The sequence below is a fragment of the Gobius niger genome (assembly GCF_951799975.1).
Source record: "Gobius niger genome assembly, contig: SCAFFOLD_31, whole genome shotgun sequence".
NCBI classification, from domain to species: Eukaryota; Metazoa; Chordata; class Actinopteri; order Gobiiformes; family Gobiidae; genus Gobius; species Gobius niger.
The window spans coordinates 400,298-420,124 of NW_027639303.1; the positions used below are offsets into that span (position 1 = coordinate 400,298).

At 40.8% G+C, this 19,827-nt stretch overlaps 1 protein-coding gene across 1 annotated transcript in view; it reads left to right on the forward strand.

Moving 5' to 3' along the window:
- The window catches only part of LOC306982603 (arf-GAP with Rho-GAP domain, ANK repeat and PH domain-containing protein 1), a gene marked incomplete at its 5' end in the record, with an annotated part of 50,717 nt that overhangs the window by 10,716 nt on the left and 20,174 nt on the right, over nucleotides 1–19,827 (forward strand). Inside the window, 17 exons of the mRNA XM_079583071.1 lie at nucleotides 62–145; nucleotides 310–368; nucleotides 489–564; nucleotides 649–830; nucleotides 900–974; nucleotides 3,587–3,683; nucleotides 3,753–3,839; nucleotides 4,542–4,709; nucleotides 5,190–5,250; nucleotides 5,815–5,935; nucleotides 6,000–6,264; nucleotides 8,578–8,780; nucleotides 8,922–9,004; nucleotides 11,265–11,447; nucleotides 14,255–14,323; nucleotides 14,386–14,485; nucleotides 19,715–19,771. Of these exons, the coding sequence (XP_079439197.1) occupies nucleotides 62–145; nucleotides 310–368; nucleotides 489–564; nucleotides 649–830; nucleotides 900–974; nucleotides 3,587–3,683; nucleotides 3,753–3,839; nucleotides 4,542–4,709; nucleotides 5,190–5,250; nucleotides 5,815–5,935; nucleotides 6,000–6,264; nucleotides 8,578–8,780; nucleotides 8,922–9,004; nucleotides 11,265–11,447; nucleotides 14,255–14,323; nucleotides 14,386–14,485; nucleotides 19,715–19,771 (1,970 nt within the window). The remainder of the gene's footprint in view (nucleotides 1–61; nucleotides 146–309; nucleotides 369–488; nucleotides 565–648; nucleotides 831–899; nucleotides 975–3,586; nucleotides 3,684–3,752; nucleotides 3,840–4,541; nucleotides 4,710–5,189; nucleotides 5,251–5,814; nucleotides 5,936–5,999; nucleotides 6,265–8,577; nucleotides 8,781–8,921; nucleotides 9,005–11,264; nucleotides 11,448–14,254; nucleotides 14,324–14,385; nucleotides 14,486–19,714; nucleotides 19,772–19,827) is intronic.

Sequence of the window (19,827 nt, forward strand, 5' to 3'; positions counted from 1 at the left end):
AAAAAGCTCCAGTCAAACAGGTTCCTTTTGTGTCTTTTGTTTCAGCCTTTTCCCGCTTCAGGATGACATCACATCCTGAGACTCCGCCCGTGCCCAAACCCAGGACGTGTTACAGGAACAGCTTCAGCTCCGCCCCCTCAGACAGGTAACGGCCATTAGCTCCGCCCCCATCTGAGAACTTCTAATTTACATCTGGAAAAAAAGTTTTATTTGGTTCATTTATTTTTCGAATGAGACAAAAAAGCCACAAAAACACAAACACAACAAAAAGACAGACAGAAAAAACAAAGTATAAAGTGTGTTTTTCAGAGACGAGCAGGTCCGGAGCAGAACCGAGACCTGGACCGGGCCCAGGACCGAGACCAAAGGTGAGACTCCGCACCAGGAGGGGGCGCCACACTCACCAGCCAGACCCACTCTCACACTCTCCCTTTAACACATGTTCTGATCCACGACATTCCCTTAATGATGTCACTTCCTGTGTGCAGATGAAGCCCCGCCCCCTGTGCCGTCTCTGGGCGGAGTCAGTGATCTCATCTCCACCCACATCCCGTCTCTGTCGGGGTTCGCCATTTCCATCCGAGACTCCGCCCCCTCTGCTCCCCGGGCCCCGCCCCCCTCGGCCCCGCCCCCCTCAGCGCTCGCTAGCAGCATCGGAGCTAGCATCCCGAGCTTAGCGGAGGAGGCTAACGCTTTAGCCAACGCGCCGCTGGACGTCCGTGGCTTGGCCGGGCTGGTTAGCAATGTGGCTATTGCTAATGCACCTAAAGCCCCGCCCCCCACAGAGAAGCCCCTCCCCCTGCCAGGAACACTCCCCACAGGATTCACAGGTAAAAGAGGCGTGTTCCAGCGGTAGGCGGGGTTTGAATAAAACATAAGACTGTAACATGGTGTTTCAGATGTGGGAGCTCTGTCCAGCCTGGTCAAGTCTGTGCTGAAGCCCGAGAGGTCAGAGGTCACCACGGCTGAGGACGGTGAGTACCTTTGTCTGACCCCTGACCCTGAGTCATGTTTCTACACGCAATACTTTATATACTTTACATACTTTACATACTTTATACACTTTAGATACTTTATATACTTGATATACTTGATATACTTGATATACTTTATGTACTTTATACACTTTAGATACTTTATATACTTTACATACTTTATACACTTTAGATACTTTAGATACTTTAGATACTTTAGATACTTTAGATACTTTAGATACTTTAGATACTTTAGATACTTTATATACTTTAGATAGTTTAGATACTTTATATACTTTAGATACTTTAGATGCTTTAGATAGTTTAGATAGTTTAGATACTTTAGATACTTTAGATGCTTTAGATAGTTTAGATACTTTAGATACTTTAGATACTTTAGATGCTTTAGATAGTTTAGATACTTTAGATACTTTAGATACTTTAGGTACTTTATATACTTTATATACTTTATATACTTTTTATACTTTATGTACTTTATATACTTTATATACTTTATGTACTTTTTATACTTGATATACTTTATGTACTTTATGTACTTTATGTACTTGATATACTTTATGTACTTTATATACTTTATATACTTTATATACTTTATGTACTTTTTTATACTTTATATACTTTATGTACTTTATGTACTTTATGTACTTTATGTACTTTATGTACTTGATATACTTTATGTACTTTATATACTTTATATACTTTATATACTTTATATACTTTTTATACTTTATGTACTTTATATACTTTATATACTTTATGTACTTTTTATACTTTATATACTTTATGTACTTTATGTACTTTATGTACTTTATGTACTTGATATACTTTATATACTTTATATACTTTATGTACTTTATGTACTTTATGTACTTTATGTACTTTATGTACTTTACATACTTTATATACTTTATATACTTTATGTACCTTATATACTTTATGTACTTTATGTACTTTATGTACTTTATGTACTTTATATACTTTATATACTTTATATATACTTTATATACTTTATGTACTTTATTTACTTTATGTACTTTATGTACTTTATATATTTTATGTACTTGATATACTTGATATACTTGATATACTTTATATACTTTATATACTTTATATACTTTATATACTTTATATACTTGATATACTTGATATACTTGATATACTTTATATACTTTATATACTTTATGTACTTTATTTACTTTATGTACTTTATGTACTTTATATATTTTATGTACTTGATATACTTGATATACTTGATATACTTGATATACTTTATATACTTTATATACTTTATATACTTTATGTACTTTATGTACTTTATATACTTTATGTACTTTATGTACCTTATATACTTTATGTACTTTATATACTTGATATACTTTATATACTTGATATACTTGATATACTTTATGTACTTTATGTACTTTATGTACTTTATATACTTTATGTACTTTATATACTTTATATACTTTATATACTTTATATACTTTATGTACTTTATGTACTTTAAATACTTTATGTACTTTATATACTTTATGTACTTTATATACTTTATATACTTGATATACTTTATATACTTTATGTACTGTATGTACTTTATGTACTTTATGTACTTTATATACTTTATGTACTTTATGTACTGTATATACTTTATATACTTTATATACTTGATATACTTTATGTACTTTATGTACTTTATGTACTTTATATACTTTATATACTTTATGTACTTTATGTACTTTATGTACTTTATATACTTGATATACTTTATGTACTTTATGTACTTTATATACTTTATATACTTTATATACTTGATATACTTTATGTACTTTATGTACTTTATGTACCTTATATACTTTATGTACTTTATGTACTTTATGTACTTTATGTACTTTATATACTTTATATACTTTATGTACTTTATGTACTTTATGTACTTTATGTACTTTATATACTTTATATACTTTATGTACTTTATGTACTTTATATACTTTATGTACTTTATGTACTTTATATACTTGATATACTTTATGTACTTTATGTACTTTATATACTTTATATACTTTATATACTTGATATACTTTATGTACTTTATGTACTTTATATACTTTATATACTTTATATACTTGATATACTTTATGTACTTTATGTACTTTATATACTTTATATACTTTATGTACTTTATGTACTTTATGTACTTTATGTACTTTATGTACTTTATGTACTTTATATACTTTATGTACTTTATGTACTTTATATACTTTATGTACTTTATGTACTTTATGTACTTTATATACTTGATATACTTTATGTACTTTATGTACTTTATGTACTTTATATACTTTATATACTTTATGTACTTTATGTACTTTATATACTTTATATACTACTGTGTCTGTGTTTAGATACTGTAAACACTTTAGATACTTCTCTGAAAGTCCCAGATGAGTTATATACTTGATATACTTGATATACTTTATATACTTGATATACTTGATATACTTTATGTACTTTATATACTTTATATACTTTATGTATTTTATATACTTTATATACTTTATATACTTTATATACTTTATATACTTGTGTTCCAGCCTCCACACAGGCCAAAGTGGAGTACCTGACGATGCTCTCCCATTGGACGAGCCAGGAGGAGCTGGAGGCGGAGCAAGAGGAGGAGGAGCCAGCGCCGTAAGTGATGTCACTGTCGGCCAATCAGAGAGTCCGTGTCTATAACTAACCCCGCCTCCTCACCCGCAGCCCGCCTCCAGGACGCCCCACCCCCTCACGCCAGGCCCCGCCCCCTCCCAAACCACCCAGCCAATCACAGAAGCCCAAGATGCCCAGGTCAGTGTGTGGGCGGAGCTAAAGAATCATATCAGTAAAAAAGAGAGACAAAGGTCAGATATATAGGCCAGAGCCTCATTTGAAAGCTAAGACCTTCTAAACTGATCATAACTTTATGTTGTTTTTTCACCTCCTTTAGTCGTGTTTTTATCCCTTTTTTATTCTGTTATTGTTGCTTTTCTATTTTTTATTTTAGATTTGGATAGAGGATAATAACTGGAGAATATATATATATGTATATATATGTATATGTATATATATGTATATATATATATATATATATATATACATATATATATATATATATATATATATATATATATATACATATATATATATATACATATATATACATATATATACATATATATACATATATATGGTGTATATTATATATATTGTGTATATTGCCCTGATCCTGGAGCGTGGTTCAGTTCACTGTGATGGAGTAAAATGGCTCAGATCAAATAGTCCTGACCTGTCACTCAGACCGTCAGCACGAGACTAACATAGAAGCTGCAGTTACACGTATGACTTCCATGGAGCCCCTTTAAGGACTCTGTGCTTTTTTCCCCTGATGATGGTTTGATGTGTTTGAGCTCCAGGACTTTCCCTAAACAAACCCGTCACTGACACACAGAGCTCCACAGACCGGTTTGTTCTCCACGTCAGGGCATCTGACTCACTCCTGTGTCTCCACAGAACGGCCACGCTCAGGGTCTCCAGGAAGAGGGGCTCCGGGGGCTCCGGGGGCTCCGGGGGCTCCGGGGGCTCCGGGGGCTCCGGGGGCTCCGGGGGCTCCGGGGGCTCCGGGGCCAAACAGCTGTCAGTGTCGCGCTGCAGCTGGCTCGACGTGTGGAAGGGCTTCAGGTCAGACACACAAGCAGTTATTATATACATGTTATACGTTATATACATTAAATACATGATATACTATACATTATATACATTATATATATTATATACATTATATACATTATATACGTTATATACATTATATACATTATATACATTATATACATTATGTACATTAAATACATTATATACATTATTATATACATTATTATATATATACAATGTACATGATATACATTATATACGTATATACATTACATACATTATATACACACCAAATAAACACACAAACATTTATTATTTATTTATGATGGTGAATGTTATTTTATTTCCTGATGGTGAATGTTATTTTATTTCCTGATGGTGAATGTTATTTTATTTCCTGATGGTGAATGTTATTTTATTTCCTGATGGTGAATGTTGTTATTTTATTTCCTGATGGTGAATGTTATTTTATTTCCTGATGGTGAATGTTGTTGTACTTACCTGTTCCAGACACCAGGTGGTGTGGGCCACGTTTGACGGACAGGTCATGGCTTTGTGGAAGAAACGTACGGTGAGTTCTCGTCTGTTTCTGACTCGACTCAACAGCGCCCCCTCTAAACTATGGCCTTTTGGATAGTGGTCCCTCCACGGTACTGCAGTCAAGCACAGTCAAAGCAAACTGGGCCTTTTTAAACATGTTTGCATGTAATGAGTTTGTTATATTTCACAGTTTAAGTTGAACAGTAGAAATAAATGCACTTTTTCATCATATTCTAATTATATAACGAGCACCTGTAAAAGTGTCCCAGTGGAAAACCCGACCTGAGGCGGCGTTCATGTGTAATTTTCCACTCGACCAGTGGAATTTCCCATAATTACTGAGCACATGAAGGCAGCATTAGCATTGTGACGTGGGAAGAAGGTCAAAGGTCGTGCTGAGCTCGTGACAAAAGGCAGAAGTCACTTTTCAAACTCCTCCTCGTCAGGGAATGTTTCAGTCAGAGTTATTTTTAGCTCGTCCTGGTCATTAAAACAGTGAGTCAGAGAAACGTCATGGTTATAAAAACACAAACACACAAACGAACAGTGGGGTCAAAGGTCACAGGCTCTCACGGTGCTTTCCTCTGTGCTCCAGGACCGCTTCAGTGAGCTGATGTTCCACGTCTCAAACATCACCAACGTGAAGCAGCAGGACAAAGGCCGCTTCTCCATCTACTTCCGGAAGAAGCACTACGACTTCATGGCCCACAGTAACGGTGAGAGCGCCCCCCGCTGGACGCAGGACTGTGCAAGAGCTGATGTTTGATGTATACTCCGCAGACGTGCAGGAGGGGTGGGTCTCCTCGCTCCTATTGGCCCGCGGCTGCCCCGGCCCCGCCCCCCCGGAGCACCACGGCCCGATCACGCTGAAGGAGCCGCGCAGCCGGGCGTACGCCGCGGTGTCGGCCTCCGAGCTGTGGGTGTTTCCCAACAAGGACAGCTTCGCTCTGGGCGTGGCCTCCTTCACCGTCCCGCTCAACGTGGCGTCGGTGAAGAGCAGCGGGAAACACTCGCTCAGCCTCATCACGCCCTACAAGACCTTCAGGTGAGGGTGCACCTGATGAGGTCACGAGGTGGTGCTCTTAGCTTCACCACCTGATGATGTCACGAGGTGGTGTCTTACCTTCCACCACCTGATGAGGTCACGAGGTGGTGTCTTACCTTCCACCACCTGATGATGTCACGAGGTGGTGTCTTACCTTCCACCACCTGATGAGGTCACGAGGTGGTGTCTTACCTTCACCACCTGATGATGTCACGAGGTGGTGTCTTAGCTTCCACCACCTGATGATGTCACGAGGTGGTGTCTTACCTTCCACCACCTGATGAGGTCACGAGGTGGTGTCTTACCTTCACCACCTGATGATGTCACGAGGTGGTGTCTTAGCTTCCACCACCTGATGATGTCACGAGGTGGTGTCTTACCTTCTACCACCTGATGAGGTCACGAGGTGGTGTCTTACCTTCCACCACCTGATGAGGTCACGAGGTGGTGTCTTACCTTCACCACCTGATGATGTCACGAGGTGGTGTCTTAGCTTCCACCACCTGATGATGTCACGAGGTGGTGTCTTACCTTCCACCACCTGATGAGGTCACGAGGTGGTGTCTTACCTTCACCACCTGATGATGTCACGAGGTGGTGTCTTAGCTTCCACCACCTGATGATGTCACGAGGTGGTGTCTTACCTTCTACCACCTGATGAGGTCACGAGGTGGTGTCTTACCTTCCACCACCTGATGAAGTCACGAGGTGGTGTCTTACCTTCTACCACCTGATGATGTCACGAGGTGGTGTCTTACCTTCCACCACCTGATGAGGTCACGAGGTGGTGCTCTTAGCTTCCACCACCTGATGATGTCACGAGGTTGTGTCTTACCTTCCACCACCTGATGAGGTCACGAGGTGGTGCTCTTAGCTTCACCACCTGATGAGGTCACGAGGTGGTGTCTTACCTTCCACCACCTGATGAGGTCACGAGGTGGTGCTCTTACCTTCCACCACCTGATGAGGTCACGAGGTGGTGCTCTTACCTTCCACCACCTGATGAGGTCACGAGGTGGTGTCTTACCTTCCACCACCTGATGATGTCACGAGGTGGTGTCTTACCTTCCACCACCTGATGATGTCACGAGGTGGTGTCTTACCTTCACCACCTGATGAGGTCATGAGGTGGTGTCTTACCTTCACCACCTGATGAGGTCACGAGGTGGTGTCTTACCTTCCACCACCTGATGAGGTCACGAGGTGGTGTCTTACCTTCCACCACCTGATGAGGTCACGAGGTGGTGCTCTTACCTTCCACCACCTGATGATGTCATGAGGTGGTGCTCTTACCTTCCACCACCTGATGAGGTCACGAGGTGGTGTCTTACCTTCCACCACCTGATGAGGTCACGAGGTGGTATCTTACCTTCCACCACCTGATGAGGTCACGAGGTGGTGTCTTACCTTCCACCACCTGTTGAGGTCACGAGGTGGTGTCTTAGCTTCCACCACCTGATGAGGTCATGAGGTGGTGTCTTAGCTTCCACCACCTGATGAGGTCACGAGGTGGTGTCTTACCTTCTACCACCTGATGAGGTCACGAGGTGGTGTCTTACCTTCACCACCTGATGAGGTCACGAGGTGGTGTCTTAGCTTCCACCACCTGATGAGGTCACGAGGTGGTGTCTTACCTTCTACCACCTGATGAGGTCACGAGGTGGTGTCTTACCTTCCACCTGATGAGGTCACGAGGTGGTGTCTTACCTTCCACCACCTGTTGAGGTCACGAGGTGGTGTCTTAGCTTCCACCACCTGATGAGGTCATGAGGTGGTGTCTTACCTTCCACCTGATGAGGTCACGAGGTGGTGTCTTACCTTCCACCTGATGAGGTCACGAGGTGGTGTCTTACCTTCACCACCTGATGAGGTCACGAGGTGGTGTCTTACCTTCCACCACCTGATGATGTCATGAGGTGGTGTCTTACCTTCCACCACCTGATGAGGTCACGAGGTGGTGCTCTTACCTTCCACCACCTGATGAGGTCACGAGGTGGTGCTCTTACCTTCCACCACCTGATGAGGTCACGAGGTGGTGCTCCTGGTGTAACTCAGAGTCAAACAGCCCAAACTCTGTCTGATGTTTACTCTGAGATTTATCCAGGAAGTGACTCCAACATTACTGCGTCTGGTCTTTCCCACGCTTATTCATTCAAACTGACATGTCTGGTATCCACGTGTAGGATGCACATTATCTACAAACACTATGTCACAAAATAAACACACATTCACAAAATAAATCTTTGTGACGTTATGATGATATGAATGGATTAAGCATTAAGTGAAGCTGTTATTTCTCTCCGTCCTCGTCAGCCTCTCCCTGGATTCGTCCAAAGAGCTGCCCGTCTGGATGGACACTCTCTCCTCCGGCATCAGCAGTTCCCTCGGCAGCAGCAAGGTGGCGCTGCGAGTGTGGGACAAGAATCCCAGCACCAAACTGTGTGCGGACTGCGGCGCCGCTAACCCTGAGTGGGCGTCGGTCAACCTGCTGCTGGTGCTGTGCCAAACCTGTGCAGGTAAGACGCCGCCTTCCTCTGGGCGTGAGGATTATGTCACACGTGTCACATGAGGATGATGTCACACGTGTCACATGAGGATGATGTCACACGTGTCACATCTGTCCTGGGCGTGAGGATTATGTCACATCTGTGTTACAGGAGTCCACAGGTCTCTGAGAAACATGACAAAGATCAAGAGTCTGACCATGGACAACAAAGTGTGGAGCGAGGCGCTGATCCAGGTCAGATACCCATTATCTCCACAGTTATCCTTATCCTGACTATCCTGATACTATCCTGATATTATCCTGACAATATCCTGATATTATCCTGATATTATCCTGATATTATCCTGATATTATCCTGATATTATCCTGACATTATCCTGACATTATCCTGACATTATCATGATATTATCCTGATATTATCCTGATATTATCCTGATATTATCATGATATTATCCTGATATTATCATGATATTATCATGACATTATCCTGACATTATCATGATATTATCCTGATATTATCCTGATATTATCCTGATATTATCATGACATTATCCTGATATTATCCTGATATTATCCTGATATTATCCTGATATTATCCTGACATTATCCTGATATTATCCTGATATTATCATGACATTATCCTGACATTATCATGATATTATCCTGATATTATCCTGATATTATCCTGATATTATCCTGATATTATCATGATATTATCCTGATATTATCCTGATATTATCCTGACATTATCCTGATATTATCCTGACATTATCCTGATATTATCCTGACATTATCCTGATATTATCCTGACATTATCCTGATATTATCCTGATATTATCCTGATATTATCATGACATTATCATGACATTATCCTGACATTATCCTGACATTATCCTGACATTATCCTGATATTATCCTGATATTATCCTGATATTATCATGATATTATCCTGACATTATCATGATATTATCCTGATATTATCCTGACATTATCCTGACATTATCCTGATATTATCCTGACATTATCATGACATTATCCTGATATTATCATGATATTATCCTGATATTATCCTGATATTATCATGATATTATCCTGATATTATCCTGATATTATCATGATATTATCCTGACATTATCCTGATATTATCCTGATATTATCCTGACATTATCCTGATATTATCATGACATTATCCTGATATTATCCTGATATTATCCTGACATTATCATGACATTATCCTGATATTATCCTGATATTATCCTGATATTATCCTGATATTATCCTGATATTATCATGATATTATCCTGACATTATCCTGACATTATCATGATATTATCATGATATTATCATGATATTATCCTGACATTATCCTGACATTATCCTGACATTATCATGATATTATCATGATATTATCATGATAATATCATGATATTATCATGACATTATCCTGACATTATCATGATATTATCCTGATATTATCCTGATATTATCCTGATATTTTCCTGATATTATCCTGATATTATCCTGATATTATCATGACATTATCCTGACATTATCCTGATATTATCCTGATATTATCATGACATTATCATGACATTATCCTGATATTATCGTGATATTATCCTGATATTATCCTGATATTATCCTGATATTATCCTGACATTATCCTGATATTATCGTGATATTATCCTGATATTATCATGATATTATCCTGACATTATCATGATATTATCCTGACATTATCCTGATATTATCATGACATTATCATGATATTATCCTGATATTATCCTGACATTATCCTGATAATATCATGACATTATCCTGATATTATCCTGATATTATCCTGATATTATCCTGATATTATCCTGACATTATCCTGATATTATCCTGATATTATCCTGATATTATCATGACATTATCATGACATTATCCTGACATTATCCTGACATTATCCTGACATTATCCTGATATTATCCTGATATTATCCTGACATTATCCTGACATTATCCTGACATTATCATGACATTATCATGATATTATCCTGACATTATCCTGATATTATCCTAACTATCCTGACATTATCATGACATCATCCTGACATTATCCTGATATTATCCTGATATTATCCTGACATTATCCTGACATTATCCTGACATTATCATGACATTATCATGATATTATCCTGACATTATCCTGATATTATCCTGACTATCCTGACATTATCCTGATATTATCCTGACATTATCCTGATATTATCCTGACATTATCATGATATTATCCTGACATTATTCTGATATTATCCTGACATTATCCTGACATTATCCTGATATTATCCTGATATTATCTTGATATTATCCTGATATTATCCCTAATGTGAATAAAGTGTGAGAAAATTGAGACAAAGATGACAAACTGGAAAATGTGGGGTGAAAATGAGAGAGAAGAAAAACATCCCCCGATATTTTCCCGATCATAATTTTGTGTCATGTGACTCCAGCTGTTCGTGTCTTACGGCAACCGAGCGGCCAATCAGATCTGGGCTCCTGTTGTCCCGGCGATGGAACAGCTGAGCCCTGATTCGTCAGACGAAGAGCGCTCAAAGTTCATCCAGGACAAATACGGCAGGGGGCGCTACAGACGTCTGCACGCACTGTCGTCCAGCCAGGACCTCATGGACCAGGTGCTTACTCTGTCCTGTACTCTGAAGTATCTGTGCTGTGTACTCTGAGGTATCTGTGCTGTGTACTCTGAAGTATCTGTGCTGTGTACTCTGAGGTATCTGTGCTGTGTACTCTGAAGTATCTGTGCTGTGTACTCTGAAGTATCTGTGCTGTGTACTCTGAAGTGTCTGTGCTGTGTACTCTGAAGTATCTGTGCTGTGTACTCTGAAGTATCTGTGCTGTGTACTCTGAAGTATCTGTGCTGTGTACTCTGAAGTGTCTGTGCTGTGTACTCTGAGGTATCTGTGCTGTGTACTCTGAAGTGTCTGTGCTGTGTACTCTGAAGTATCTGTGCTGTGTACTCTGAAGTATCTGTGCTGTGTACTCTGAAGTGTCTGTGCTGTGTACTCTGAAGTATCTGTGCTGTGTACTCTGAGGTATCTGTGCTGTGTACTCTGAGGTATCTGTGCTGTGTCCTCTGAAGTATCTGTGCTGTGTCCTCTGAAGTATCTGTGCTGTGTCCTAGTATATACTTTGTGTCCTCTGTAGTATTTGTGTAGTATGTATGTTGTGTCCTCTGTAGTATTTGTGTAGTATGTATGTTGTGTCCTCTGTAGTATTTGTGTAGTATATATGTTGTGTCCCCTGTAGTATTTGTGTAGTATATATGTTGTGTCCTCTGTAGTATTTGTGTAGTATGTATGGTGTGTCCTCTGTAGTATTTGTGTAGTATATATGGTGTGTCCTCTGTAGTACTTGTGTAGTATATATGTTGTTTCCTCTGTAGTACTTGTGTAGTATATATGTTGTGTCCCCTGTAGTATTTGTGTAGTATATATGTTGTGTCCCCTGTAGTATTTGTGTAGTATATATGTTGTGTCCTCTGTAGTATTTGTGTAGTATGTATGTTGTGTCCTCTGTAGTTTTTGTGTAGTATATATGGTGTGTCCTCTGTAGTATTTGTGTAGCATGTATGTTGTGTCCTCTGTAGTGCTTGTGTAGTATATATGTTGTGTCCTCTGTAGTATTTGTGTAGCATGTATGTTGTGTCCTCTGTAGTGCTTGTGTAATATATATGTTGTGTCCTCTGTAGTATTTGTGTAGTATATATGTTGTGTCCTCTGTAGTATTTGTGTAGTATATATGTTGTGTCCTCTGTAGTATTTGTGCAGTATATATGGTGTGTCCTCTGTAGTATTTGTGTAGTATATATGTTGTGTCCTCTGTAGTATTTGTGCAGTATATATGGTGTGTCCTCTGTAGTATTTGTGTAGTATGTATGTTGTTTCCTCTGTAGTATTTGTGTAGTATGTATGGTGTGTCCTCTGTAGTATTTGTGTAGTATGTATGGTGTGTCCTCTGTAGTATTTGTGTAGTATATATGTTGTGTCCTCAGTAGTATTTGTGTAGTATGTATGTTGTGTCCTCTGTAGTATTTGAGTAGTATATATGCTGTGTCCTCTGTAGTATTTGTGCAGTATATATGTTGTGTCCTCTGTAGTATTTGAGTAGTATATATGTTGTGTCCTCTGTAGTTTTTGTGTAGTATGTATGTTGTGTCGTCTGTAGTATATGTGTAGTATATATGTTGTGTCCTCTGTAGTATTTGTGTAGTATGTATGTTGTGTCCTCTGTAGTATTTGTGTAGTATATATGTTGTGTCCTCAGTAGTATTTGTGTAGTATGTATGTTGTGTCCTCTGTAGTATTTGTGCAGTATATATGTTGTGTCCTCTGTAGTATATGTGCAGTATATATGTTGTGTCCTCTGTAGTATATGTGTAGTATGTATGTTGTGTCCTCTGTAGTATTTGTGTAGTATGTATGTTGTGTCTTCTGTAGTATTTGTGTAGTATGTATGTTGTGTCCTCTGTAGTATTTGTGTAGTATGTATGTTGTGTCCTATGTAGTATGTGTGTAGTATATATGTTGTGTCCTCTGTAGTATTTGTGTAGTATATATGTTGTGTCCTCTGTAGTATTTGTGTAGTATATATGTTGTGTCGTCTGTAGTATTTGAGTAGTATATATGTTGTGTCCTCTGTAGTATTTGTGTAGTATATATGTTGTGTCCTCTGTAGTATATGTGTAGTATGTATGTTGTGTCCTCTGTAGTATTTGTGTAGTATGTATGTTGTGTCTTCTGTAGTATTTGTGTAGTATGTATGTTGTGTCCTATGTAGTATGTGTGTAGTATATATGTTGTGTCCTCTGTAGTATTTGTGTAGTATATATGTTGTGTCCTCTGTAGTATTTGTGTAGTATGTATGTTGTGTCCTCTGTAGTATTTGTTTAGTATATATGTTGTGTCCTCTGTAGTATATGTGTAGTATGTATGTTGTGTCCTCTGTAGTATTTGTGTAGTATGTATGTTGTGTCTTCTGTAGTATTTGTGTAGTATGTATGTTGTGTCCTATGTAGTATGTGTGTAGTATATATGTTGTGTCCTCTGTAGTATTTGTGTAGTATATATGTTGTGTCCTCTGTAGTATTTGTGTAGTATATATGTTGTGTCGTCTGTAGTATTTGAGTAGTATATATGTTGTGTCCTCTGTAGTATTTGTGTAGTATATATGTTGTTTCCTCTGTAGTACTTGTGCAGTATATATGTTGTGTCCTCTGTAGTATTTGTGTAGTATATACGTTGTGTACTCTGTAGTATTTGTGTAGTAAGTATGTTGTGTCCTCTGTAGTATTTGTGTAGTATGTATGTTGTGTCCTCTGTAGTATTTGTGTAGTATGTATGTTGTGTCCTCTGTAGTATTTGTGTAGTATATACGTTGTGTACTCTGAAGTATTTATTTTATGTTTACATTGCGTCTCCTGTAGAGGCTCCGGGAGGTCGTGTGCAGTGATGACCTGGAGGAGGCGCTGTTGCTGATCTGCTCCGGAGCAAAGGTCTGTTCATTTGTGACCTTTCACCCCAACCCCTGAATCTGACCCTGACCTCTGACCCTCAGGTGATCCAGACTGACCTGCTGAGTCCCGCCCCCATCCAGCTGGCTGAGAGGGCGGGGCAAACACTGCAGGTGGAGCTTCTGCGGCTGAACGAGTTCACAGGTCTGTCCCAAAGCTAACGCTAATGCTAACCAGGACCAAATAACACTAACCCTGATGCTAACCAGGACCAAATAACGCTAACCCAGATGCTAACCAGGACCAAATAACGCCAACCCTGATGCTAACCAGGACCAAATAACGCTAACCCTGATGCTAACCAGGACCAAATAACGCTAACCCTGATGCTAACCAGGACCAAATACTGCTAACGCTAGCCATGATGCTAACCAGGACCAAATAACGCTAACCCTGATGCTAACCAGGACCAAATAACGCTAACCTTGATGCTAACCAGGACCAAATTACGCTAACCCTGATGCTAACCAGGACCAAATAACACTAACCCTGATGCTAACCAGGACCAAATAACACTAACCCTGATGCTAACCAGGACCAAAAAACGCTAACCCTGATGCTAACCAGGACCAAATACTGCTAACGCTAGCCATGATGCTAACCAGGACCAAATTACGCTAACCCTGACGCTAACCAGGACCAAATACTGCTAACGCCAGCCATGATGCTAACCAGGACCAAATAAAGCTAACCCTGATGCTAAACAGGACCAAATAACGCTAACCCTGATGCTAACCAGGACCAAATAACGCTAACCCTGATGCTAACCAGGACCAAATAACACTAACCCTGATCTTGCAGGATGCAAGATGGCGCCGGTGTGTCTGGTGCGCCGCTTGGCTCTGCTCACTTTTATTTGTTTTATGCTGATTTTAACATCTGTCACAAGGACCATCGACTCACTGCTGGTGTATAATCGTCAAGAATTGCTAAAAATAAAAGAAACGGTGCAATCATGTACTATTCGTGATGCAAACAACAAGTCAGGTTCATTCTACCTGGCCGACCTGCCTGAGCACCTCCGTAGGGTGAATGCGCCGTTGCCCAGGAAGCGTAAACGCCGAGGGGTCCGATCCGGCCGGCTCGTGAAGCTGAAAGCCTGGTTGGCTCTTTCTCCCACTGCGGTGTGGTCCTCGGATCTTCCACGGGATTACAGAGACTGTTTTCACCGCTATGTCTCGCGACGCACACTCGCTCCAGTTGGTGCTTGGCTGGTGCCCATTACCGGACAACGGGAGGATTTCTGCGCGCTGCGCCCTCGCCGCTCTTCTTTCCGTGTTTCTGGCGGTGTGTCCCCGGCTAACCTCAGGCCGCTGAGCCGGGCAGCTCAGGCGGCTACTTCAGCTTCCACGAGGTGTGCACTCGTGAACGCGAGGTCTGTGGTGAATAAAACTTTCATCCTCCAGGACTTCTTTACATCGCGCGCTTTGGATGTACTGTTTTTAACAGAGACTTGGATCAGCACCGGTGAGTCTGCTGCTTTCTCAGAGTTATTACCTCCAGACTGTACTTTTATCAACGCACCGAGAACCACTGGTCGTGGCGGAGGTATAGCTACTGTTTTAAAGAACTGCGTTTATCACAAAGTGGTCTCTGAGTGGTCTTTCTCTTCATTTGAACTGAGCTGTTTTGAGCTGCGACAGGCTAACCCAGTACTGTGCGCTGTCATTTACAGACCACCGAAGCACAACAAGGATTTTATTAGAGACTTTTATGAATTTGTTTCTTGTGTGCTCACGCGTTATGACAGGGTTTTAATTGTCGGAGATTTTAATGTGCATGTATGTTGCCCTTCTAAGCCCATGGCCAGAGAGTTTTTGGACTTGGTGGAAGCTTTTAATCTGACGCAACATGTCACTGGCCCAACGCAAGTGCACGGGCACACGCTAGACATCGTGTTGTCTTGTGGTTTTCCTGTTCACAATGTCGTTGTTGGGGATGCTGTGTTCTCTGACCACAGCCCTGTCATGTTTGATTTTATGTTGGACTTGGAGGTGAAGCCGTCTTGCGTGCGCTATGGCCGTGTTATTAAGCCTGACACAGCCGCTGCTTTTTCTCCTCTTTTTACTGAATCGCCTGTGGATCATCTAAACTCCGCTGCATTTATGGACACGGAGCAATTGATGAACTCTTTTATTTCCACCTGCTCTGAAGTCCTGGACAGTGTTGCACCCCTCAAAGCCTTATGTCCTAAACCTAAGCAGGAGCCGTGGCTCAATGACACTACGCGCACAGCTCGGCGTGAGTGTCGGAGGGCGGAGCGAAGGTGGAAGAAGGATCATTTGGAGGTTTCGCACCAGATTCTTAGAGAATGCTGGAGAAATTATCAAAGTGTTGTTAAAGCTGAAAAAACTCAGTATTTCTCAAACTTGATTTTGAATAATGTCGGTAAGCCTCGAGTTCTTTTTAAAACGATTGGTTCTGTTTTTAATCCGAGTCCGTCCACTTCATTGGAGATGACAAGTGAAACTTGTGAAAAATTCCTCTCCTTTTTTAATAACAAGGTTGCTGCTATTAGGGCCAACATATGTCCCTCTTCATTGTGGAGTTCTGTATCCACTCAATGCTCAGCTGTTTTTTGTCAGTTTGAGTCTGTGTCATTGTCTGTGCTCACCGGGATTGTTAAAACACAGACCCGGTCCCTCCTCGCTTTTTTAAAGAGGTTTGGGACACCATTGGCTCTTCTGTTAGGGACATCATCAACAGCAGCTTAGCTTCTGGCATTGTCCCCTCCTTTTGTACGACAGCTGTTGTTGAGCCTTTGATTAAAAAGCCTAGCCTCGACCCTGCAAATCTGGCAAATTATCGCCCAATCTCCAAACTACCCCTGGTATCGAAAATCTTAGAGAAATGCGTTTTTGCACAGTTGCAACCTTTTTTAGATGAAAATGGCACTTTAGACCGATATCAGTCAGGCTACAAAGCTTTGCACAGTACTGAATCTGCACTTTTAAAGGTTTTTAATGACCTGTTTTTAATGACTGATTCTGGAGGCTCTGCCATTTTAGTGCTTTTAGACCTGACGGCTGCTTTTGACACAGTCGACCACACAGTTCTTTTAGATCGCCTAAGAGATCGTGTGGGTGTCAGGGGGACCGCGTTGGAGTGGTTTAGGTCATTCTCCGTCAGGCTGGGGGACTCCACTTCATCTTCTGCCCCGCTTCACTGTGGAGTCCCCCAGGGATCTATCCTGGGACCCATTCTTTTTGCTCTTTACCTCCTCCCACTTGGAGAGATTTTTAAGAAGCATGGCATGTCTTACCACCTTTACGCAGATGACTGTCAAATTTACATGCCCATTACCAAGAATGACCACAGCCATTACCAAGAATGACCACAGCCCCCTGACACCCCTGCTCGACTGTCTAGGTGACGTCAAGGCTTGGCTAGCCCAGAATTTTTTTAAAACTGAATGAGGGGAAAACAGAAATCATAACATTTGGATCTACCCTCACGGACTTGGGATCTCTACAAAATTATTTGCGTCCCAAAGTCACCAGCCTTGGCGTCATCCTAGACAGTGATTTTAAATTTGATAAACAGATCAATGGCGTTTTAAAATCGGGTTTTTATCATCTTCGTCTTTTATCCAAAGTTAAGCCGTTTTTATCTTTTAATCTTTTTGAGCAAGTCGTGCACGCTTTTATTTCAAGCCGTCTGGACTACTGCAACGCACTTTACTCGGGCATCAGCCATAAAGCACTTTCCCGATTGCAGTTAGTCCAGAACTCCGCGGCACGACTTTTAACAGGGACCAAAAAGCGTGAACATATCACCCCAATCCTCGCGTCTTTGCACTGGCTCCCTGTTCATTTTAGAATTGATTTTAAAATTTTGTTGTTTGTTTTTAAAGCTCTAAATGGACTGGCCCCGCAGTACATCACAGACCTCATCCAAATTTACCGCCCCCCACGCGCTTTGAGGTCTGAGGGCCAGCTCCAGCTCGTTGTTCCGAAGACGAACCGAAAAACCAGAGGGGACAGAGCGTTCGCCGTTGTCGGCCCTAAGCTGTGCAACGCTCTGCCCCTTCACGTCCGTACGGCCCCCACCCTGGAGTGTTTTAAATCTCGTCTTAAGACTCACTTTTATTCTCTGGCTTTTAGCACCGCGTAAGTTGTGTGGTCCTCTGTGTCTTTTTATTTATTTTTATATATTTTTTTTATTTTTTTTTATTGAGTTTTATTCTTATTTATAGTTTTTAATGTGTTTTTATTTATATTTATTCTTTTAACCTGTTTTATTTATATCTATTGTTTTACACTCATAGCGGTAGAGCTCATTTGCATTGTTTTGGTTTTATTGATTTTGTTGCATGTGCAGCACTTTGGAAACGTTTTGTTGTTTAAATGTGCTATATAAATAAAGTGGATTGGATTGATTGGATTGGATGCTAACCAGGACCACATAACGCTAACACGGATGCTAACCAGGACCAAAATACTGCTAAGGCTAGCCATGATGTTAACCAGGACCAAATTACGCTAACCCTGATGCTAACCAGGACCAAACACCGCTAACCGTGATGCTAACCGGGACCAAATAACGCTAGCCCGGATGCTAACCAGGACCAAATAACGCTAACCCTGAGGCTAACAATGACCAAATAACGCTAACCCAGATGCTAACCAGGACCAAATAACGCTAACCCTGATGCTAACCAGGCTAACGCTAGCCATGATGCTAACCAGGACCAAATAACGCTAACCCTGAGGCTAACAATGACCAAATAACGCTAACCCTGATGCTAACCAGGACCAAATAACGCTAACCCTGATGCTAACCAGGACCAAATACTGCTAACTCTAGCCATAATGCTAACCAGGCTAACGCTAGCCATGATGCTAACCAGGACCAAATAACGCTAACCCTGATGCTAACCAGGACCAAATACTGCTAACCCTGATGCTAACCAGGCTAACACTAGCCATGATGCTAACCAGGACCAAATTACGCTAACCCTGATGCTAACCAGGCTAACGCTAGCCATGATGCTAACCAGGACCAAATAACGCTAACCCTGATGCTAACCAGGACCAAATTACGCTAACCCTGATGCTAACCAGGACCAAATTACGCTAACCCCGATGCTAACCAGGACCAAATAACGCTAACCCTGATGCTAACCAGGACCAAATTACGCTAACCCTGATGCTAACCAGAACCAAATTACGCTAACCCTGATGCTAACCAGGCTAACACTAACCATGATGCTAACCAGGACCAAAAAACGCTAACCCTGATGCTAACCAGGACCAAATAATGCTAACCCTGATGCTAACCAAGACCAAATAACGCTAACCCTGATGCTAACCAGGACCAAATACGCTAACGCTAACCCAGATGCTAAATCAAAAACACCTGTTTATTTTGCAGAGGTTCCACCCCCACATCCAACCATGGCCAATGAGACCAAAGACTCCGCGCCGTCAGGTAACGTTTCTCACGATGCCGCCTCCTGATTGGCTCAGACCTGACCGGCTGATTTA